Source organism: Notothenia coriiceps, unplaced genomic scaffold, assembly GCF_000735185.1.
Source record: "Notothenia coriiceps isolate Sejong01 unplaced genomic scaffold, NC01 NC01_scaffold00037244, whole genome shotgun sequence".
Classification (NCBI taxonomy): Eukaryota; Metazoa; Chordata; class Actinopteri; order Perciformes; family Nototheniidae; genus Notothenia; species Notothenia coriiceps.
This window is the reverse complement of record NW_011369945.1, coordinates 20,954,152-20,975,628: the sequence shown is the minus strand read 5'-3', so window position 1 is coordinate 20,975,628 and position 21,477 is coordinate 20,954,152. Positions and strand designations below refer to the sequence as shown.

The 21,477-nt window shown below is 40.9% G+C and overlaps 3 protein-coding genes across 5 annotated transcripts in view; 1 reads left to right on the top strand and 2 right to left on the bottom strand.

Moving 5' to 3' along the window:
* skic2 (SKI2 subunit of superkiller complex) overlaps window positions 1–12,388 on the bottom strand; it is a 12,672-nt gene extending 284 nt beyond the window's left edge. The window contains exons 1-25 of the mRNA XM_010794360.1: window positions 12,307–12,388; window positions 11,679–11,797; window positions 11,029–11,150; window positions 10,406–10,523; window positions 10,166–10,280; window positions 9,973–10,047; window positions 9,823–9,876; window positions 9,571–9,731; window positions 8,882–9,037; window positions 8,238–8,383; window positions 7,659–7,805; window positions 7,485–7,569; window positions 7,279–7,385; window positions 7,046–7,192; window positions 5,999–6,095; window positions 5,696–5,908; window positions 5,104–5,214; window positions 4,520–4,631; window positions 4,282–4,400; window positions 3,421–3,552; window positions 3,074–3,211; window positions 2,876–2,980; window positions 1,983–2,109; window positions 1,715–1,841; window positions 1,355–1,585 (exon numbers count right to left, since the gene is read on the bottom strand). Of these exons, the coding sequence (XP_010792662.1) occupies window positions 1,355–1,585; window positions 1,715–1,841; window positions 1,983–2,109; window positions 2,876–2,980; window positions 3,074–3,211; window positions 3,421–3,552; window positions 4,282–4,400; window positions 4,520–4,631; window positions 5,104–5,214; window positions 5,696–5,908; window positions 5,999–6,095; window positions 7,046–7,192; window positions 7,279–7,385; window positions 7,485–7,569; window positions 7,659–7,805; window positions 8,238–8,383; window positions 8,882–9,037; window positions 9,571–9,731; window positions 9,823–9,876; window positions 9,973–10,047; window positions 10,166–10,280; window positions 10,406–10,523; window positions 11,029–11,150; window positions 11,679–11,797; window positions 12,307–12,319 (3,077 nt within the window). The 5' untranslated portion in view covers window positions 12,320–12,388. The remainder of the gene's footprint in view (window positions 1–1,354; window positions 1,586–1,714; window positions 1,842–1,982; window positions 2,110–2,875; window positions 2,981–3,073; window positions 3,212–3,420; window positions 3,553–4,281; window positions 4,401–4,519; window positions 4,632–5,103; window positions 5,215–5,695; window positions 5,909–5,998; window positions 6,096–7,045; window positions 7,193–7,278; window positions 7,386–7,484; window positions 7,570–7,658; window positions 7,806–8,237; window positions 8,384–8,881; window positions 9,038–9,570; window positions 9,732–9,822; window positions 9,877–9,972; window positions 10,048–10,165; window positions 10,281–10,405; window positions 10,524–11,028; window positions 11,151–11,678; window positions 11,798–12,306) is intronic.
* A 215-nt stretch (window positions 12,389–12,603) lies between these two features.
* Window positions 12,604–16,980, top strand: nelfe (negative elongation factor complex member E). Its single transcript, XM_010793911.1, has 11 exons — window positions 12,604–12,645; window positions 12,926–13,011; window positions 13,158–13,227; window positions 13,588–13,727; window positions 13,823–13,897; window positions 14,217–14,251; window positions 14,355–14,644; window positions 14,752–14,896; window positions 15,572–15,626; window positions 15,952–16,054; window positions 16,139–16,980. Exons 2-11 carry the CDS (start codon window positions 12,937–12,939, stop codon window positions 16,210–16,212), a joined length of 1,062 nt encoding a protein of 353 aa, XP_010792213.1. The 5' UTR covers window positions 12,604–12,645; window positions 12,926–12,936; the 3' UTR covers window positions 16,213–16,980.
* An 849-nt stretch (window positions 16,981–17,829) lies between these two features.
* On the bottom strand, window positions 17,830–21,378 carry LOC104964980 (putative zinc finger and BTB domain-containing protein 12-like protein). Of its 3 annotated transcripts, none has more exons than XM_010793914.1 (5): window positions 21,350–21,378; window positions 20,066–20,269; window positions 19,769–19,963; window positions 19,312–19,494; window positions 17,830–19,126 (listed from the first exon to the last, which is right to left on the bottom strand). In XM_010793914.1, the coding sequence occupies exons 2-5, from the start codon at window positions 20,267–20,269 to the stop codon at window positions 18,029–18,031; spliced, it is 1,680 nt and encodes a 559-aa protein (XP_010792216.1). In that variant the 5' UTR covers window positions 21,350–21,378; the 3' UTR covers window positions 17,830–18,028. The 3 variants fall into 3 exon arrangements, with proteins under 3 accessions (XP_010792216.1, XP_010792214.1, XP_010792215.1); XM_010793912.1 differs by lacking the exon at window positions 21,350–21,378 and adding an exon at window positions 21,126–21,268 and having other exon boundaries at window positions 20,066–20,274; XM_010793913.1 differs by lacking the exon at window positions 21,350–21,378 and adding an exon at window positions 21,126–21,268.
* Between the last annotated feature and the right edge of the window lie 99 nt (window positions 21,379–21,477).

Below are 21,477 nucleotides of genomic sequence, written 5' to 3'. Positions count from 1 at the left end.
ACTCTAATAATGGAAAGTACTTTAGATCAATTATTTAAAGTGGACCTATCATGCTATATTTGAATAATATAGTGTAGGACCATACCTATATAAGGCATAATTATACTTTTTATTTTTCAAAATACCAAACAGATCATGCATTTTAGCCATTCCTCATTTCGCTCAATTTAACACTGTCTTTGCATGGGCTGATTCTGTGAGAACAGCACCATCTACAGGCCTGGCATATGTACTACAGTGTCTCCAGCGCTTTCCAACGGCAATGTCCGTGGCTGTCTCCTCCTGATTGGTGGAGTTGGCCCAATAGCCGTAGCGCCACTTCTGTGACGTCATAGAAGTGTTCAAATCTGGATCAGTCTGTATCAGATCCGTTGCAGCCCCTTTTTAAGAGATTTGGGTATGGAGGAAAATAGAGAGGGTTGTGTTTTCTGACACTTGGTGAGTTCCCTGGAACACCGTGGACACATATTCATGTAGAAAAGACGTACAAAAGTGCATTTGCATGATTGGTCACCTTTAACTTGAGAATACAACAGCAGTACTGCAGCACTTGACCCGACTTCAGTGCACAGAGGATTCTCTCTGTGAATATATTACATAAACCAATTTATGTAATAAAGCCAATTACTGTATATATTAACACTTGCATTATGGGAGAATACTGCATTAACCAGCGTTCAATAATACCCACAAAGACACATTAAAAGTGTGAATCCAAAGTGATGAGAGGAGACTGCGATACTGCAAGTAAGAGCTCCTTATCTTGCTAAGTAATGAGAGAGCTTTTGTGATGTGCGTGTGTGTGTGTGTGTGTGTGTGTGTGTGTGTGTGTGTGTGTGTGTGTGTGTGTGTGTAGGCTCAAATGACACGCTGTATCTGTGAGACAGCGATGAGCTGCAGCTATGAGTCTATGTGTGTAATTATAGAAACAACTGGCTCCAATTCTCAAATCTTATCTCGACGAGGCGAGGCTGCCATCGAAGATAGGACACCTAATAACGAAAGCAGGAATGTTATGGCGGTTTGATATTATCATTGTTGGAATACTAATGGGAGGATAAAAGGAAACTGATGCAGAAATGAGAGGAGGCTTCACAATGGGAGCTTATTGTTGGGTGTCTTATGTAAGGGTATGATGTTAATGAGCTTCATAAATATTCAACTGCTGAACAAAATAATTTGTGGTCTTAATTAACAAACAGTGAAATGAAACCCTTTCATCATTTTTTATCTCAAAAGGGAATACAAAAATATATAAATAAGGCCCATAAAGAAAAAAAAGTGCTCCATCAGTGGACACACACACACACACACACACACACACACACACACACACACACACACACACACACACACACACACACACACACACACCTGCTCTGCAAACGTTGGCGAATGGATGCAGTTGAACTCTTTGAGGCTATCTCGCAGCACACGGAGCCTCATGGTGTCCTCCACCACATCCATGCTCTTCAACTGGAGGTCGTTCACAGGGTCGAGGGCCGCCATGCCGCTAGGATTGGCTTCGGCCAATCGCAGGAGCTCCTGGGTAGTCGTGGAGATGGCTTGGCCAGGAGGATCCAGCCTAATGACAACAGGTAAAAGGAAAGACATAGGTTTTGTCATATATATAATGAACAATAAAACATGACTGAGACAACAAATACAGATATACATATTACAAGGTAAAAAGGAAATCAGTCAAGCCATGCACCTGAATCGTGGCTGTTGCCTCTTGCTGTAGTTGTCGATAATCCGGTCAGGAATCACTTTGAGGGTTTTCACTGTGATGGCTGAGATGTCCTGAAGCTTTAACTTCTGCACTGTGTGACTGCAAGGGCCTGACAATAACAAAAGGGGTAAGGGACCATCACACATGCTTAAACGTCTGTTACACTCACTGGTAGGTTTGAATGAATGTATAGAAGGCATATGGGTAGAAGTAATGAGAGAAACCAGTGTCAATCTGCCTGTCAACCGACCTTCAGGTATGAAGAGAGCTGTGTTGTAGAGGTGAGGGAAAGAGTTGTTGTTTCCTTTTCCTTCCTCTTCGCCCTTCTCACAGATGACAAGAGCTGTGAATGTGCGATTCACAGAGTCATTCGACACCTGGCATGGAGAGAAGACAGGAGGAGATGTCAGGAGACGGATGGAGGAAACACTAGGAACATGTTTTTTTTTCCATGTTTGGGTTTCCACTCTGGGCTCTGATAACCTCACACTGCCTGAAGACATGCAGGCTAGGTAAACATTGAAAACTTCCTGCAGATGTTAAAGTCTTTTCTTGTGTCTCAGCCCTTACCAACGTCACATACCTGAGCCCTGGGCATACTGGGTGTTTACTAGGTCATTTATTATATTTTAGTTTTTTGTGTTGGAGACTTTGTTAAAATGTTTTTAACCCCTTGGCTTACTAAGTAAATAAGTGTTACATAATACCTATGATCAATAAAGAGACACTTTATTGTTCTTTCAAAACAAACTACAGCAATGACAACATAAAAAAGGATAGATTACCACACAAATAAAAAATCAAAGATTTTAGAGAAAACCTATCAGCAATAAACAGTCTGATTACATTTCTTAAATATTTGAGACTCGACACATCAATATTTTATGCAGATATCTTAGCATGGTTTCCCTTTCAAAGGAGATTGTTATCCTCACTGGGATATAGCTGACTGAACAAAGATTACATTTGTATTAATAAATGCTGGAAAATCGTAATTTGGAGCATCTGAAGACAGTATAACAATTACATATTTTAAATGTCCCTACCAAACAAAATCACACACACACACACACACACACACACACACACACACACACACACACACACACACACACACACACACACACACACACACACACACACCTGTAGGATAACTCCCAGAGCGTTGAGGTGCTGCTTGTTGTTCACCACCACAACTCGACCCACAGACAGAGCTTTCAGCCCGTTGACAGACTCCAGAATAGCGCGCTGAAACCAGAGACAGCAGCAAGGAACTGTTACAACTGCATATTAAAGCTGTTAGGATATGAAATCTGTTGTGTGTACGGTAAATGTGTTTACCTGCAAGGCCTCATTGGTGGTTCGTAGCTCTGTAACGGTGTGGTAGTAAGGCAACATGTCGGACAGCTGGCCTTCATTGTCCAGAGGAGGCAGAGAGGACAGCGTCTTCTTCAGCTGGCTTATCCTAATCTCACTGGTCTACAGCAGAGGAAACAGAGGAAGAAAGCATTTAGTATTTAACATGTGTTAGCAATGCACAATATATAATTGAGTTGATAAATGATTGCTCCACAATGGGATACTTATTTTATTCCAATCCACAGCCTTATTTGTCTTGACAAGCGCACACACACTCCGATACAGTTTGTAATTTAATAAACGTGTTGTGTACGTCAGGCGCATGTTACCTGAGTGTCCCTGTGGTTTTCAGAAAAGCTCCTCCTCATCATGTCGGTCACACGGAGGGCTTCGACTCGCAGCAGGTTGAGGATCATCGTGTAGGTCAGTCTGAACTGGGACTGGAGGGTGGTGGGTTTACCCTGAGCCAGACAAAGAGGATGGCGTTAATACAATAAAGGTCAGGACACTAAACTTGGATCTGTTTCCAGTCCCAGGACAAATGAATGGTCTTTTTGGGCATTTTCATGGGATTTTTTGACAAAGAAAAATACTGAATGTTACCCGGAATCTGCTTTTAGTTAAAAAAGAAATTCTAACTTTTCTCCTGCTGGTTTGCAATTGTAGGTATAATTTAAAGCTACCTAATCCCATTACTAATTAAGTCCACACGTTTGCCAATGTTAACATGCTTTGAAATGATTTGGAAAGATGGAGCACTATCTGTATTTTTGGCAAGAAGATAATAGCTCCTTTAAGAGATGCAGCACTTAAAACATTCCTCTCCGAGAGAAAGTGTGAAAAAGTAGTCTCAACTGTGTTGTTGAAGTTCCCATTAACAGCTAGCAGAGGGCTGTTCTTTGATTCCACATATTTAAAGTTTCCTGTAAAAACCGTAAGCTTTGAGGGTCATGTTGTGAATATTGTTGCCGTTGTAGCCGATAGCTCTTAATGTGCAATGTATGTGATAAGTAACACAACTTTCATATGTACTTTGGTTTCACGAGAACTTTAACATTATCTTTTAAAGACAGCCAAAGAAACAGGAGACTCTGATATTATAGTTATTTTCAATATTAACCTGCAAAAGGAGATTAAAACCATAACGATAAACCCATGTGACAGGATGGATGAAACACACAGGGCCTCACCAGCATCATGACATGCAGGTCTCCCATCTCATGAACCCCAGCTTTGCACAGGATGATGACGGTGCCCGTGGCGTCCAGACCTCTCCGTCCTGCTCTGCCCGCCATCTGGATATACTCGCCTGAAATGACAAGTTGAAAACATCAAAAAATACTGCCGTTTTCCCTCAACTCCGATTCATCCCCAGAGATCAAAGAGCATAACAAATGTTGGCTCAGATGAAAGAGCGGGAACTCAAACCTGGGAGCAGATTTCTGAAGCCGGTCCCATCGTGTTTCCTGATGCTGTCGAACACCACAGTCCTGGCAGGCATGTTCACTCCCATGGCAAACGTCTCGGTGGCAAACAGCACCTAGGAGAGGAAGGGAAGATTAAGGATTATTATTTTAAACCTTATGAGTGCCAACCTTTACTTGCAGATGATCCTTGGAGGAACAGATACATTGGTTTGCCACTAGATCACTACCTGATACTTCACATTAATAAATAAAAGGTGCTGGTATATGATACGATGATATGATAGGATTTGATTTGTAGATTTGATTTGTTTTTGATCTGTATTTTTGAAAATTATGTAACTTTTTTTTTTTTTTGCATATTGTTTATTGTTTATTATACTATAACTTAGTACTTTTTTAGCATATTGTTGTGTTGTTTGTTTATTTTATTATAACTTAGTACTTTTCTTAACGCATTTAAGATATGCAACACTAAGCTGTCTGTGGCTCTTTCTTGCTGTAACGCTGCACATTTCCCCTCTGTGGGACTAATAAAGGGATTCTGATTCTGATACCTTCTTTTCTGTACTAATTACTCTGACTCACCTTTACAAGACCTCGTGAGAAGAGCATCTCAATGACCTCCTTCAGTATCGGCAGGATCCCGCTGTGATGGACTGCTACTCCTCTCTTCAACAGATCTCTCATGAGCAAGATCTAAACATGACATTTGTGTTAAGTGTTAATACAGCATTAAGGATGTTTTCTTTTCTTTTTTATTTACTTAAAAGGACAGTTCACCCCAAAATCACAAACGACAGATTTCACTTTATCCTGTATTGCTATTTATCAATCTTGCCAAGTTGTCGAGTGTTTGAGATATCTACCGTAGACATTTCTGGCTTCTCTCCAATATATTGGACCTAGGCTGCACTTGGTTGGTGGGGCTTGAAGCGCCAAAGAGCATTCGTAAACACCCAACAGCTATGTCTCTACGACCCAAGTACAACCACAAACTGTATTACCGCCAAGAAGAAAGCATGAGTCTACTAATGTATGAGGGGCACTCCAGCTTAGAGAGATAATATAACAGCTCAGCAGAGGAAAACATCAATGTTATCATATTGGGTTGACACAAACACAGGCTTAAGGTATCATAACATTTTGAACAGAGAGGGTTAAGTCAACCGTTATTTACCTGAGGCAGCTGCCGGTCTGCTCCTCGCAGGCGACTCACACTCTTCTGGAAGAAGGAGTGGATCTCGGCCTTCTCTATGGAGGTGGTCATGTCCATGGAGTCCAGCGAGCGGGCGTTGTCATCACACCTTGTACGAGAGAAGGTGAACGCAACCACCGGCGTCTGCTGCCGCTGGGACAGGAAGTGCAGGAGAGTGAGCCACACCGAGCGGTCCTGCAGGGAAAAAACACAATGAGGGATGACAACATGAAGCAAGAGGATTGTTGGATCAGAAAATCAAGGAGGAGAAAGGATGGGAATTACCTGACTAGCCGAAGTGTTGTGGGAAGTACCTTTTGCACCAAAAGATTGGGCATGTTTGCTGGTGCGCTCCTTCTTGGCATCGATAGCTGCGTAATACCTGAACAACAAACACAACTTCGTGTATGAGAAATAGCTTACATGTACAGGTGTGAACCATTCAGTATCTCATGATCCCATTAGAACATTTGATTTTGGATTCAGTTTGCTGTTTGCTAATGAAGCTGGTGTGGCAAATTATGGCAAAATAGAGTTTTTATAATTTAGAAAAACATTTTATGAACTGAACATAAAGTCAAGGGAAAACCTAAGACAATGGGTTGGATTAACGAATGCTAAACTGGCACGATCAAGCACCTTTTACTTAAAGCTTTTCGTTTTTTCCCCCCCCCCCCCCCCTCCCATGTGAGCCCAGTGGCCGTCTGCGAGACAGCGAGACACAGCGAAACCCAGCCCGAAACACACACACACACACCCGCAGCCTGGCTGGGAGTTTGTGTGTGTGTCCAGGCTGAGTTCCGCGTGTTTCGCTGTCTCGCCGCCACCACACCAGTGAGCCAGCTCAAAGTGTCCCGCTCCTCGCAGCAGTGAGCCTTGCAACGTCCCGCCGTGTGTGTGTGTGTGTGTGTGCGTGCGTGCGTGCGTGCGTGCGTGGGTGCGTGCGTGCGTGTGCGTGCGTGCGTGCGTGCGTATGTGTGTGTGTGTGTGTGAGGAAGTCCGCTGATTACATTACGTCACTATACCCAAGAAGTAAACAATGGAAAAACAGGGTGTACTTTGAGGGTTTGTGACTCTGCAGACCGTTTACATGCAGAAAAAGCTACATAACACACAAGGGGATGGGTAATAACTGGAAAAGCATGACATGGGACCTTTAAGGGGAAAAAAATGCAAATGTTTTCTGCTATTTTTGGAAATGTGAATTGATTCAGAATCTTAAAGGATAAGAATCTTGATAGTTACATTAAACAATCCCCCCCAGACCCTTACTACTAGAATAAAAGAATATATACAGGATAACCACAGATCTGAAGATGATAGAAGTGGTACCCTTTAGTGAGGAAGTTTCCGGTAGGATCCACCAGCAGGAACATCTCTTTCTGAGTCTTGGTGCTGTTTCCAGTGTACAGATAATGCTCCAAAGGCACAGGTCTCTTCATTGTGCTGATCACATAAATATGCTTCTTTTTTATACGTCTGTGAGGAAAATGTTTAAAGTGCAATTAATATTAGCAGCTTAGCTCTTATTGTGACAAATGCTCTCTAATATTGAGTGCACCTACCCGATCCACTCGCTAAACTCCAGAGCGTTGGGCACTGTGGCGCTGAGGAGGATGATGCTGACGTGATCAGGAAGCATAATCAAAACCTCCTCCCACACAACCCCTCTCTGAGGAACAACAAAAGGAAGTGCAAAGAAGAGAAGAAAAATGTTACTCTTGACTTCAACAGTGAAAGAATACAGAATGCAGTTGGGGTTGTTGCTGACCTCGGCATCGTTGATGTAGTGAACCTCGTCAAAGATCACCCACTCCAAGTCTCTGATGACCTCTGAGCCGTTGTAAAGCATGGACCTGAAAGAGAGCCAGAGCAAGACGATTACAAGCTTTGTCCATTTTATGTGAAACTTGAATTTGATGTCTATTCCAAACAGCTTGAGTACCGGAGGATCTCAGTAGTCATGATGAGACATGAAGATTCAGGACTGATCTGGACGTCGCCCGTCAGCAGTCCAACATCTCCGAACGTTTGCTTAAAGTCTCTGAACTTCTGATTGGACAAGGCTTTGATTGGAGAGGTGTAGATGGTCCTATGAAAACACCAGACAAGAACGTAAAAAGCTTATATGTAGACAACCTTAAGGGCAACACCGTCAAGGGTTGGTTATCTTACAATTACATGTCAATGTATAATCCTGAGGTAACATGTAAATGTATTGCCAAATTCAAAACACAAGTTATCAAAACTAATCAAGTGTTATAAGAAACATTTCTTGATGAAGTAATTAAAACAGTTAATTAATAATTGCATTTTACCAGCGTAACTAATGATTTGTAACAATATTTAATAAACGTCCGCGTTTTGGAAAGGCTGAATAATTCCCTATTCCTCTGAGTTCAGAAAAACTTTGAGTTTCATAAGTCTCTTTAAAAACCTCCAATAAAAACGTTTGAGGATCCGCATTTAGCTTTGCACACTCTGTGAGGGCAGACCAAATTGATTTGTGCCAACAGATACACACCTTGTCATGTGTTTCTGTGAGAGAGCGATGGCGTATTCGGCCACCACTGTTTTGCCAGCTGACGTGTGTGCAGCTACAAACACGGAGTCGTGAGCCTCCAGCAGCAGAACAGCTTGTTTCTGGAAGACGTCCAGCTCAAACGGCCACTGGAGCAGAGAAACAGATCAGTTATCACAGGAGGAAGCTCAGGGGGGTTTCATGGGATCATTCATCACAGCAACAGAGAAACAGGACAAAAAAAGGCAGGGAACTGTGTGAAGAATGCATTCAGGAAACAGACGCTTAAGTGAAATATTTCTAGGATACCAACTGTATATGTTAAAATGTATAGTTTGATATATTTGAATATTATAATCCTTTGTTATTTGCATTATTATATCATTTATTTAAACCAGCCAAATTGACCGCAGCTGTTTTCTAATTAGGAGACGTTATAGCCGACGGCAGCTGCTGGTGATTGAAGTGAGAAGGAGAAAGAAGCACAGAGCAATATCGTTTTTTGACCTGTGAAAATATGTGTTTGTATTTTGATACCTTTTGTTTTAAGTAAAGAGTCAAACAAACTTTCCTGAGACGTATTTTGTCCGAGTCAAGCTTATTGCTACCTGTGGATCGATTTTTGGATTAGACGAAACAACACCAACCTTGAAAGCTGGGTTGGGGATGCGTTTATAGAAATCATCGCAGGGTGCACTTATGTTGACAGGGATGGCCCATTTCTTATTTTCCTCTGGGTTCTCTTTTGGCTTTGATTTGTCATCGTTCCCTTTCTCTGAGGGAGCCGAGGATGACACAACATCCTGAAGACAGAGGAGGGGAGACATAGTTAGGACCGTTTTACTGTAGGAGTGCATTACATTGTTATTGATTTTTAGTTTGCAAAATTAGCAATACTGAATCATTTTCCTACATGTAGAGACACTACCATAAATCAAATCACACATATTTCTACATAGGGTCACGATCACACATGCGCGAAATTAACATTTTCCTTCCCATTCACTTATATTTTCCTGTCTGTTCACCATGACAACAGGCACAATAAATGTTAAGCCTAGATATTCTGATAAATTAAATAAATGTAAGTAAAAAAAAAAAAAAGTGTTCACATTGATGAATGCACACAGGCTTGCCGGATATTACTCTGTTAGCATGATACGGTGGTTTATCTACAATGTTTTTTTGGACTGCTATTTTCTTTTTATTGATGACATCATGTCATGTTTGCGATCTAATAAGACAGTGAGTTGGAGACAACATGCATTTAATGACCCCTGTACAGATAAGTCATAAGTCAACCACCAGTAATCATCCACTTAGCAAACTGCAGCACCTTGACTCCCAGGTCTTCCAGGCTGTTTGTTCTGGGAAGTTTTGGAGCTTCCTCACTTCCTTTGCTTTCCTCTTTCTCCTCTGCCTCAGGCTGCAGGTCAGTTATATCCAATGTGGACAGCAGGGACATGAGGTTGACCTCTGCCTTTGCAATCTTGGCTTCTTCAGGATACAAAGAAACAAAGAAAAAAATATTAAACAATGATCTTTTAACCTTCGTAGGATTTATTTTTAGGAAAGTATAATATGATACCTTTGTCAGTGAAATCCATCCCTGCTTTAAGTCCAGGTGGAACTTTGAGTAAATCTACACGGAAAAATCAAATGACAAATGTAACCATTAGGAGCTGAAAAAAGTGTTAGCATTACCTAACAACACTGTAACTAATCATTTAAAAATTACCATTCTCAAAATCTATTTCCTCCTCCAGTTCAGATGTCTTCTTGATTTGCTCCAGAGTAAGCTCGTCCATTCCTCCTATGAAGATCACCATAGCAACAACAATATTCTTAGATAATAAATGCGAAGTGAAAACACCTCAGTCACATCTAAAGGAAGTCATTAAGAGAAAAGGATTTGAATCAATCAATCTCACCGGGGAGGAAGGGGTAATTAGTGTTGCTTCCTCGCAGGCTCTCTGCAGGAGGACCAGGTTGGCGTTGGAATGAAAGTGAGTTCTTTGCTGACAGGCTAGTGTTCTCCAGTAAGACCTACAGAAGAGTTGAAGACAGAACAGAGCCAAAAAGTAACTGAATTAACTTTGACTTTGTTCAAAGTAACACAAAGGCTGCTTCATACAACAAACATGAATCGATTCGTCAATAATGTGATCTACCTCTGTGAAGTCCAGCAGCATCCCTGTGGTTGGATCTCTGACGACAGAGACACCCGAGTGAAGAGCAGACGGAGAGCAGTGGATCAGAGAGTTGACATTCACTTCTCTCTGGGTCACCCTGGTGAAGAAAACAATACAACATCTTATTCAGATACATATGATTATTTAAAGAAAAATCCTATCAAAACCAATCGAATGAACCCTCGGTATCGTTATCTCGTCAGTATTGGTAATACTTATTAGCAACTTTTTAGATGTAATGTCTGATACCAATACATTTAAAAAATATCTTTTATAAGTATTGCAACTAAACACTTTCAAAGTATTCCACTCCTTTCATAATCAAGTTGATACTATAAGGCAACTTAAAATATTTAAGGTTAAAGATTCATGATAGGTTACTCTAAGGTTGATTCTGGGCCAGATGTGGCATACGTTACAATAATATATAGTTTTTTTAAATTGGTATGAGTATTACATTGTCTACTCTACAACATCAAAGTACTGCAACTTGCACATACTCTAAAGAACATATTGGGGTTTATTGTCAAACCGCCATTGATTATTTACAATGTCAAAGCTTACATAGCAATAATAACTAACATTTTTACAGGAAAACTTACTTGAGAAACTTCTGGAAGGCAAAGTCAGTGTCATGAATAGGAAGCCAGGCAGCGTCCCGTAAAAACTGTTTCTCTACTTCTGTCTCCAGGCTCAGGCTGGTGGGAGGAAGCCCGTGAGGGAGCTGTGGGGGGGGAGATAAGATCAGATATTCAGTGACTTAGTGACCCAGCATGTAATCATTACATCCCAGATAAAACACGTTTTGTTTTATCAGATATAGTCCACCTTCTATCTGTATGAAAATATGTCTTTTAATTAAAATATCTATTAACAAAAGAAGGTGGACTAAAATCCAATAAAAAAGAGGTCTGTTCTGTTGTCCAGTGTAGAAATAATATGTGTGGATTTAGGGTCGGATTACATAGGAGGTATTGTAATATTACAATAATAAAACAACGCTGCATTGATTTGTCTGAGACTTGTTAATTAAAAAACTGCTGATTTTTCATAAAAATATTTGTATAAAACTGAACAAGCCCTAAAAAAATTAAAGAAACAGATGTGTCTCATTTGTCCAGTGTCTATATGGTATGGGCTGGGACCACCAGGGTCACATGAATGGAAGCTATTCGTAGTTAATGTCTTTCTAATATCTAATACAATCAAAACGTCACTGTGGTTTAATGTACAGTAATCCTGCTGCACTCACCGTGCTCTGTGGAGCTAAAGGCTGGTCAGGTACAGGGTGTGTGATGAGCTCAAACCGGCCGGAGCATCCCATCTCCAGCAGGGACAGCGGCAGGTCCATGGGGCCCGCGGGGGGCACATCTGCAGAGAAACAACACAAAGAGGATGGATGGACTGAACAAACACAATGAGGCCAGGAAGATGCACCCTGTGCAAGCGAATGCTAACTTAACTCTTTAAGGCAATTGTACTTATAATGCAAAGCTACAGAGCCGCTGTTTTTGCACTCCTTACTGTGTTTTGAATGCGTATTTTTTGCTTGTGGAAATGCAATAAAGGCAGATTTCAATTCTTGTCTAACAATATTTCACAACAGAAAGAGATGCAAAAAATGGAACCATGGTCGCGACGAAATCCAACTTAACTTCCCTTTTAACTGGATAATCGAAAGCTAACTTTAGCATCGTTACAGCCTTGGTTATTATCTAAATATTAATTGTATTTATTCTGAATGGATATCGTTTTGACAGCTACCCTGTTAGCCACACCATCGCACAAGCTACACAGTGAGCGTTATTAGTAAGTTTAAACGCGTTTCAATATGAACAATAATATACAGGCTAGCATTACATTGAAAAAGCTAGACTTACTTATTCTGTCCATGTTCCCAGTCCCACTCTCAAGTGAAAGCTAAAAGTTGCCACCAACAGTTGCTGTCGCTTCGGAAGTTGCTGAAATTGACAAGCGGAAGTTGCTACTAAGCTAGCTAAACGATAGCTAAAATAAAAAATAAACTTTAAACGTATTCATAAAGCTGTCTATAATATATAATCAATTCATATATTCCAAATGGGTGTACATTTTGTGTTTGTCGATACATGTTTTTGCTTATTGTTGTTGCAAAAATTAAAAAAGATAAACGCAACCTGGATATGCTACGTCATATTTACGCGTCCGTGTTATTATTGAGGAGCCACCGTTTGAAGTTGGTGAGTGAATGAATTAAATAGAGCTTCTTACTACGTATATAAAATAGTTTTAAGAGACCACACATGCATTTATTATTCTAAATGTTGACTTTTACTTTGTATGTGGTCTGAACTCGCTAACTACCTGTATATTTTCTGACGCCAGTCGTGTTTTTTATCAGGGTTATTAGCTTAGCTAGGCTAGCAGCTGTGAACGGGTCATAAGTAAATTTGTTGAAGCCTCTTTTGTTTAACAACAATGATGTGTGTTCGCCTGTTAATGTATTCGTCTGTGTTGTAGCTGTTGTCGTCATGGTGGTGTTTCCAAGTTCACTGACGGAGGAAGAAGAGGCTCTGCAAAAGAAATATGCTAAACTCAAGAAAAAGGTAAATAAATAGATGCTTGCTGTTACATTTAGGACTTTATTATCAAAGGATCCCTATAAGCCAATTAATTAACCCTATTGCAATAATCCTCTTTTAGAACACTTTTTTATATTTTTTAACATTAACTTGTTTCCCTTTCTTTTTAGAAAAAGGCCCTGCTTGCCTTGAAGAAGCAGAATTCAACCAACCAGACAAACCAAAGTGGCTTAAAACGGAGTAAGTGCATTAGACTCCATTTAAAGTACTTCCGCATTTTTTTTTCGCAGCTAACTAAACTACACATTATGTTTACTCGCAACCAATTTGTTTATCTACCAATCACTTCAATTTATACAATGTCACTTTCTGTTCTTATGTGCAAATGTGTTCTGTTCACAATCATTTTATAATACAATTAAAACACAGTAAGTACACCTAACAAGAAATGTAAATGATAAATGCTCTGACTATAAATACTAACAAGTAACTGGTTGAACAGACAAACTATAAATACCTGCAGGCCCATTTGTATACTAATACCCACTCAATCAACCTTTTTTGCGATATTCAGGCTTCTAACTTTACACTTCATAACAGCTTTGTCAGACCAACCTGTTGTTGACACGGCAACGGCCACAGAACAAGCAAAGATGCTCATCAAGACGGGTGCCATCAGTGCCATCAAGTCAGAGAACAAGAACTCTGGGTTTAAACGCTCTCGAATGCTGGAAAAAAAGGTAAGCTGGTGTGGTTGTTTTGGCTGATGGTCACCTGTTTTCTTGCTTTGATTTGTTTGTTATGTTGTTTAATTGTTCCTCTCTATCTGCCACAGGACCCCGAGAAAGGCCAAAATCCGGCTTTCTTACCTTTCCAAAGGAGTGTCTCTACAGATGAGGAACCACTTGAGGTATTGTTTATTTAAAACATACAAATGTGACGATTCTGTCGCAAAAGGGGTCTTGTATTTTATGTTTGTAGGTTTCTTTCTCAAGTAGCATCACAACCTGAAATTTAGAATACTATTCAAGTTATTTTTTTCTCCTCAAAGTGAAATACCTTATGTACAATTTCAAACATAGGTGACTCTTGTAGTAGAGTTAAAAGAAACCCATATGCCATATAATGAACATACCTTTACACATTTGCAAGGTCTAAAAAGGAATAAAGCGTTTTGGGGGAAATAAATACAGCTTATTCTGATGTTATCATATTTGTTCTTCTCATAGGCGGGGAAAAGATCCAGGAGGCCACTGTATGAGAGGTAATGTCTCAAAAAGAACAATGAAAAAGCAAAACAACCTGTTTAATACACTGAAAGTGAACATCTATGGGTGTAACATCATTTCCCTGTGTGCCCCTTGCAGCTTTGTCAGCTCAAGAGACAGATTCCGGGAGGAGGAGGAAGGAGGCAGCGTGCCGCCCAGCCGTGAAATGGAAAGGGACGTAGACCGAGAGCGAGAGCGGGACCGGGAACGAGAGCTGGATAGAGAGCGGGACAGAGAAAGAGAGAGGGACAAAGACCGGGAGAGGGAGAGGGACAGAGGCCGGGACAGGGAAAGGGAGCGGGACAGAGAAAGAGAAAGGGACAGAAGCAGAGAAAGGGATCGAGACAATGACAGGGAACGTGACAGAGAAAGAGATGCACCGTTCAGACGTGAGTAACCAAGCCAAAAATAAACCATCCACAGAGAGCGCAGATATCTCTTCAATTATTACTATCCAACTCTAGTGGTAACTCCTCTCCCAAATTTTAACTCTCAGGTTCAGATTCATACCCAGAGCGGAGAGGGGTAAGAAAGGGGAACACGGTGTATGTTTATGGCTCTGGGCTCGGAGAGGACAGCCTGCGCTCTTCCTTCTCTCCACATGGAACCATCATTGACCTCTCCATGGACAACCCACGCAAGTATGTAACCATTAAAGAACTCTGTGTGCACAGTGGTTTCATCCCTACCTAATGTCATGGATGTGTTGCTGTCCCTTTTCACATAATGTAGTGGTAAGAGGTAGGTTCTTATCTCTAAGATTCTGTATCGAAAATTAGATTTCTTTAAATGTTTTTTTCTACTAATGGACTTAGATTTTTTACTTATGATGGAGTTACCCTACACAATCAAGGCGAAGTTGTGTTAAGCATTATTGTGAGGTTGTGTTAAAAATACACAAAATACCATGGATTTAATACATTTACATTTTTTGCATAACTTATTGTTTTCTAGAATTGTCTTTGAGAATTGAAAAGAACAAAAACTTTCAATGAAAAGTTTATTCGTGCAAGTTATGCATGAATACATGTTATCTTTCATCCTATGTTTGACATGTGTTTACATAATTTCATCAGTTGATATTTATTTATCTTTTAAGTATAAAAACTCCATTATCTTACACCCTTTATTCTGCTTTCATGCCATAATATTATACATTGAGTAGATCATGAAATAAAAAATACGTATGTACTGAATTAAGAACACATTTTGAATTGAACCTGCACAACCATAATGCACTATACTGTATAACTTATCTTGTAAAAGTTTTTTTCAACAACCAGTAGTGATTTTTTTTCTTCTCTTCCTCTTTCCAGTTGTGCATTTATCACTTTTGAGAAAATGGAGTCTGCAGACCAGGCCGTAGCTGAGGTTGGTGTTCTATCTTTAAAAACGTTTTAATAAAATGAAGCAGCAGTTTTCTATAACAATGTTGTGGGCCATGTGTGTCTTGTATAAGGGCAGAAGAGTACGTTTTTTGCAGTTTAAGCATGATATTTTTGAAATGGCTAAGTTAAGCAAAGAGCATCCATGCAAATGTAGTATACTGTTGAAGACGGCGGATACTGAAGGTTGCAAAACCAGGCTTGAGAAAGTGTGATGACGTCATCCCTAGTTGTAGGGATGCCCTGCTCATGTAGACTGTATACAAAGCAGGCGGCCACTCTAAACTCACCTCGCTGTATTTATCTCACAGTTGAATGGAGCCACAGTGGGAGATGTTCACGTCAAAGTGAGCATCGCCAGGAAGCAGCCTATGCTGGACGCTGCCACAGGCAAATCTGTCTGGGCTTCACTGGGTAAACACAGCACTCTTATAGTTTATTTATTTGTTCTGCACAGCCTTGGGTTAACCTTCAACAATGTCTTTTTTTCTTTTACAGCTGTGCAGAACAGCACTAAAGGCTCCTACAGGGACAAGAGGAATCAAGTCGTGTACAGTGAAGATTTCCTGTGATGAATTTTTTTTATTTTTACTTTTGATGTTATTTTAATGACAACCGCTAGTTTCTGTGTTGCAGCATAAATACAAAATAATCTGTTGTCTCTTTGATTGGAGCATTTTTCATGGTTGGTATGTAATGCTTTGTGGTTCATGAAACTAAAAACCAAACTCTGTTTGGATCTCAATAAAAAGATTTCAATGAGCCTTGTATCAACAAAACTCTGTCAGTGGGCAACAAAGACCAAATGTGAGATGTGTATGCGTAATAACGGAAGTATTGAAAATCTGAGACCAACTTTTCAACATCGGAAAGGGCAGGGAGTTAGGGAAATGCATGAGCAACTGTTTATTTAAAAATCCCAATTTTAAAAAGGTATATTCTGAATGTTTTTACACAACACCCCAACAGGTATATAAAAATGTACAGAAGAACAAGGCAGGTGTCCCTCTGCCAGCATCATATCTGGGTTGATGGACTAATGTGGTGCAATTGAATGATTTTTAGATGTAATTAGGAGGAATCTTTCCAACATTTTTATTCACACTGGTTTACATCATACCTTTGAACTGTGGTAGAAAATATTTAAACATGTTTGTTTTAATTTTCACAGTGCCATTTCATAAGGGCATCACAGTCAGTTTCCAGCTCTTGCTTAAGAAGGGGCAGTTCACCCCTAATTTGTTTGGTAAAAGAAGACAGTGCTTTCATAAAACTGCTCACAACAATGTCTGTAAATGATCTGGAGTCAAGATTTCTGAGATGAGAAGTTGCTGTTGAGACAAACTAATTTTTTTGGCTTGGAGCACCACAAACAGGAGGATACTGGAACATGACAGCCGTCCTGGTCCATCATTTATGAGAGAAAGAAGACATCTCTATGGCAAAATATTGTAAATTGATAAATGGCACTGCAGGTGAAAGGAAAAATTCGATTTGTTTTATTTTGGGGTTAACTGTTCTTTTGGTACTTGTGGGTTAAATGTTGCCACTTTTTAATAACGGGTAACTGGCTCCTCCACATTCACTTTTTCAATTCTCAAAATAACAAACATTAATCCTAGGGGTTAGGGTTATTTAGAGCAGTGATTCTCAAACTTCTTTCAATAATGTACCCAATTTGAAAAAAAACGTCAGCCAAGTACCCCCTGATCAGCGCAAAAACAATTTGTTAGGGGAAAAAAAGCCTATTTAAAGAGGTACAGTACAGCCTTGCACCATCAGTGTCTGATTTATTAGAACAACATTGTAACTGAGAAACACTAAAATGCTACATTTCAAATGTTTACAATCCATCAATAAATGTATGGCCAACCAATTTCAACATCATGCAATAACACTAAGATGACATTAGTTGCATTGAACTGATCTTTTTAATAAGTTGTACTTACAATTTAGTGAGAAAAATGGGCTTGAGCTTCACTAAGGACCTTTGCCATTCTGACAGGGAGGCCACTGCAGTTATTACACTTTGTGTTTTGAAATATGTGTAACTGTTAATATAAAACTCACACTGCTCAAACTTCGTTACTTTTCCTAAAATTGGTATATTTATCTATTTAATTTTTTCATTAACATAAAATAAATCTCACGTACCCCCTGCAGTACTCCAACGTACCCTTAGGGGTCCGCGTACCCCCATTGGAGAACCACTGATTTAGAGAGTAAAAAAAAGAAAAAAAAGTGGCGACAGGTAACCCACAAGTACCATTATTTTAATATCTGCATGGCGCCATGCCCCAACAGACTGACCTCCCGACTGGACTTGTTGCTCTGCAAAATGTAACTGCAGTAGGCAACAGAGTAGCTTTAGATGTCTAGAAACTTATTTTACATCTTTAATGACATTTGTTCAGTAACCAGGCACTCTTGCTCTTCCTCTCGTATTGTCGCAGCTCTCTCCCTCTCCTCTTGCTCATGTAGAGAGTTCTGCCCTGTGGTTTTTCCGTGTTGTTCCTTCAGGTGGCGTCTTAAGGCAGGCTTGTGAGCAAAGCGGGCGTGGCAGTACGCACAGCGGTGTGGCCGCTCGCCGCTGTGGAGGTTCATGTGGTCTATCAGTGTGGATTTTTGGGTGAAAGTCTTATAGCACAGGGGGCACTGGTGAGTTTTGCCGCCGCCTCGATGCACAGCCATGTGCCGGGTAAGGTTGGCAGAGTGGTGGAAGTGTTTGCCGCAGCAGGGGCAGGTGTAAAGCAGGTGGGTGGAGCGGGAATGGAAGGCTAGCGATTGGGCGGAGGGGAATGTGATGCCACAGTGCTCACAGATCACAGGCCCAGACACGCTGGAGGTGGATCCCACCACCGCGACAGACTCATCCCCTCCCTCGTTTGTCCCGACAGTCGTCAGCCCTGAACTTCCCTCACCAGCACCACAACTAGACTCCTCCAGGGCGCACTGGGTCAAACTGCTGCCTCCCATTGGTGAGACCCTTTCCCCCTTAGCGTCACCCATACTGTAGTCTAACTGTGGGAGTTCAACGGAGAGGAGGTTTCCTGTCTTTGGCCCTTCTTGGTTGTAGTCCATGTTCATAATACCTCCCATTCCTGCAGTTGCTAAGTACCACAAATCCTGGTTGTTTGGAAGTCTTTTCTCCTGTGTTGACACCCACCTTCTTTTCCTAAAACCCCTGCCTCTCCCTCTGCCCCGCCCAGTTTTAGGGTCAGAAAGCCTGCGTCTGAAAGCGCGGAGCCCCTCAGCTGAAAGTCCCTCAGTACAGAGATTATCTTCTGTTGGATTTAGCTCATATTCACCGCTTTCTCCAATCACCACACCGTCAGTCTCTGGGTAATAAGCATCCTGTGTTCCTTCAGAGGGAACTCCTCTCTCCTCCTCCCGGTCTCTGATCATCTGATCTTCTTCTGAGATGTACACTCTGAACACATCATAGTCCTCCTGTCGAACCTTTTCCTCCTCATCTGATGCGCCAACCTGTAACAACAAATTAAGACGGAATAAGGAAAGGTAGCGTTGTAAAAAAAAAAAGTGAAATGCACCACTCAAAATTCCCCAGACATGTTTAAAATTGCTTGCTCTGTCTAACCTACAGTCCAAAATTCAGATATATTCATTAACACTCAACACAATCGCAATTAGGTTTTCTTTCACACACAAACCTTAATGCATGGCTCGTCCAAAGTGGGACTGCCATGGTAGTGTTGACTGCTGTTCTCCTCCACTGAGTGCACTACAGGACTGTGTAGATGCAAAGGGGAGGGTTGGCTGGTGGGAGGGGATGCAACAGAATGAACGCTTCCGCTGAGAATTAAAGGTTGAGCCTGGCTCTTCTCTGAAGTCATCTAGAGGAACAGAAAAACACAGATTATGCCATTGCTAAAAACTAACAAAACTGAATTAGCTATGAAAATGCCTATAATGTGTAGAACTGAAAATCATTGCAACACACAAGAACTCAGACATAACATATGATTAGGATAAAATTGGTGGGAAAAACAGTTAAGTTTCTCACAATTTTTACAATGAACAACAGGAAAAGTAAAAGACACAGAAAGCCTTTTCCACAACTGTATGACATGTATCTACTTGTGTATCAACTTATTCTGGATAACTGACCTTTGCTAGACCGGGGTTTTTTAGCTGCACATACTTCTTCAGGGCTCCACGGCAGCGCTCCACAATATGCTCCATCTGTAGGTAACTGGCAGCAGTCAGGTAGTTGACAATCTCTTCTGGGTTAAACTGCAGGAGGCCAGTGTAACAAGACTGAAGCAGACCACACACCACTGTGGAGCTGTACAGCATCGACACCTGGGTAAACATTTGAAACAAATAACGTAAATAATCGCGTTGAGGAGAGACACAACGACAGAGTTTGTCAGTAGGACATTGTGAGTGTTGACGTTTGCCTACCTGGAGCTTTGGGGACGGGTTGAGGAGGAACTGGTCCCTCAGGAAAGGCGAGCAGGCAGCCAGGACAACTTTATGGCCCCTGAAGGTCTGGTTGTCGCTGGCCACAATAGTGATGTCACAGAATTGCTGGCGGCCCCTCAGTGTGTTCAGGTGCTTTAGGGTCGTGTCCCCGTGGCCAGGTAACCGGAAACACAGCATCTCCATCTTGTCTGGCGAGAATTGGGGAAGCATTCATGTAAGTAAACTGATACATCAGATAAGATAAGATAAGAAGGACCTTTATTAATCCCGTGGGGAAATTCAGTTGTACAAGCAGCAACAGGGTAAGCGTGAAAAACAGGACAGCACAGATTCACACAGAGTAAAATAACTGTCAGCATATATACATATTTGGTCATCTAAATTATGAAGTACGAAATGATTGTTGGTTTACAAAGATAACTCAACTTGTTGATTATATTTGACAAAAGTCAAACTAAACTAAGTAATTACTCAACAACAAACATAGACAAATATATACCGTTTTTTTTATTACCACTTTAAATGGTCTTTCAAGTGTTAACGTACTGCTATTTGTGAATGACATCACATGACCTGTATGAAATATAATCAACATAGTATCTAATAGTTATTGGTCATTTACCTCAGGTTAAACATTAACCAAAGTAACAATAGGGATGATTGTGTCGCTTGTAATGCTGTAATACCAAGTAAAGTTTCAATTTGGTAGCCTAAATTGTAGTATGGCATCTACTCTCACGTCACCTCATCCTCATGTTAATGGTAAATCGACAGCTTTAACGTGATAAAGCTAAGAGAAGTGGGCTTGAGACAAAGATCAGCATTGCATGTGTTAGAGGAATACTGGGGAGTATGATACAATGAGGCTGCCCTCCGTTAGAGGCTGAAATCCATCACCACATGATTGTTCTCATCCTTTTCTGCTGGCCTCAACGTTAGCTAGCGTTAGCATTAAGCTAGCTTGCTTGCATCTGGTAATAACTAAACCCAGGAACAAACAGACGCTCCACAGTTATCTATAAACGTTGTCCTTACTCACCTCGCCTTTTTCTTTTGTTAAATGTCTCCTGGGCTTTCTTAAAAACAAATCTGCATTTGTATAAATAGGGACACAGTTGATTCAGATGTTGTTACGCTGTTTTTCCTCATCCCTGTTGCCACTAGCTAACAGTACTACCTCGATTTCTGTTTACTTTTTGGCCTTTTTTTTTTTTTTGGAGGAAGCGCCTCTTGAAACCGCTGATCTCTGGTTAGTAAACTGACCTGGAATCGGATTCAGTGGAACGCCTTCTCCTTGCAGTAGGCTTCATCAGAGAACGCTCACTGACTTTAGATCAGTTGTTTGAAAAATCAGCGACCAAGGGGCGTGGCTCTGGGCGGTGACGCGGTAC

Coding starts and splice junctions, on each gene's coding strand:
- nelfe (XM_010793911.1), top strand. CDS start 12,937: ATGGTGGTGTTTCCAAGTTCACTGACGGAGGAAGAAGAGGCTCTGCAA. Junction 13,228..13,587: donor CCAAAGTGGCTTAAAACGGA/GTAAGTGCATTA, acceptor ACTTCATAACAG/CTTTGTCAGACCAACCTGTT. Junction 14,897..15,571: donor TCCATGGACAACCCACGCAA/GTATGTAACCAT, acceptor TCCTCTTTCCAG/TTGTGCATTTATCACTTTTG.
- LOC104964980 (XM_010793914.1), bottom strand. CDS start 20,269: ATGGAGATGCTGTGTTTCCGGTTACCTGGCCACGGGGACACGACCCTA. Junction 19,964..20,065: donor ACCCGTCCCCAAAGCTCCAG/GTAGGCAAACGT, acceptor ATGTTTACCCAG/GTGTCGATGCTGTACAGCTC. Junction 19,495..19,768: donor AAAACCCCGGTCTAGCAAAG/GTCAGTTATCCA, acceptor CTGTTCCTCTAG/ATGACTTCAGAGAAGAGCCA.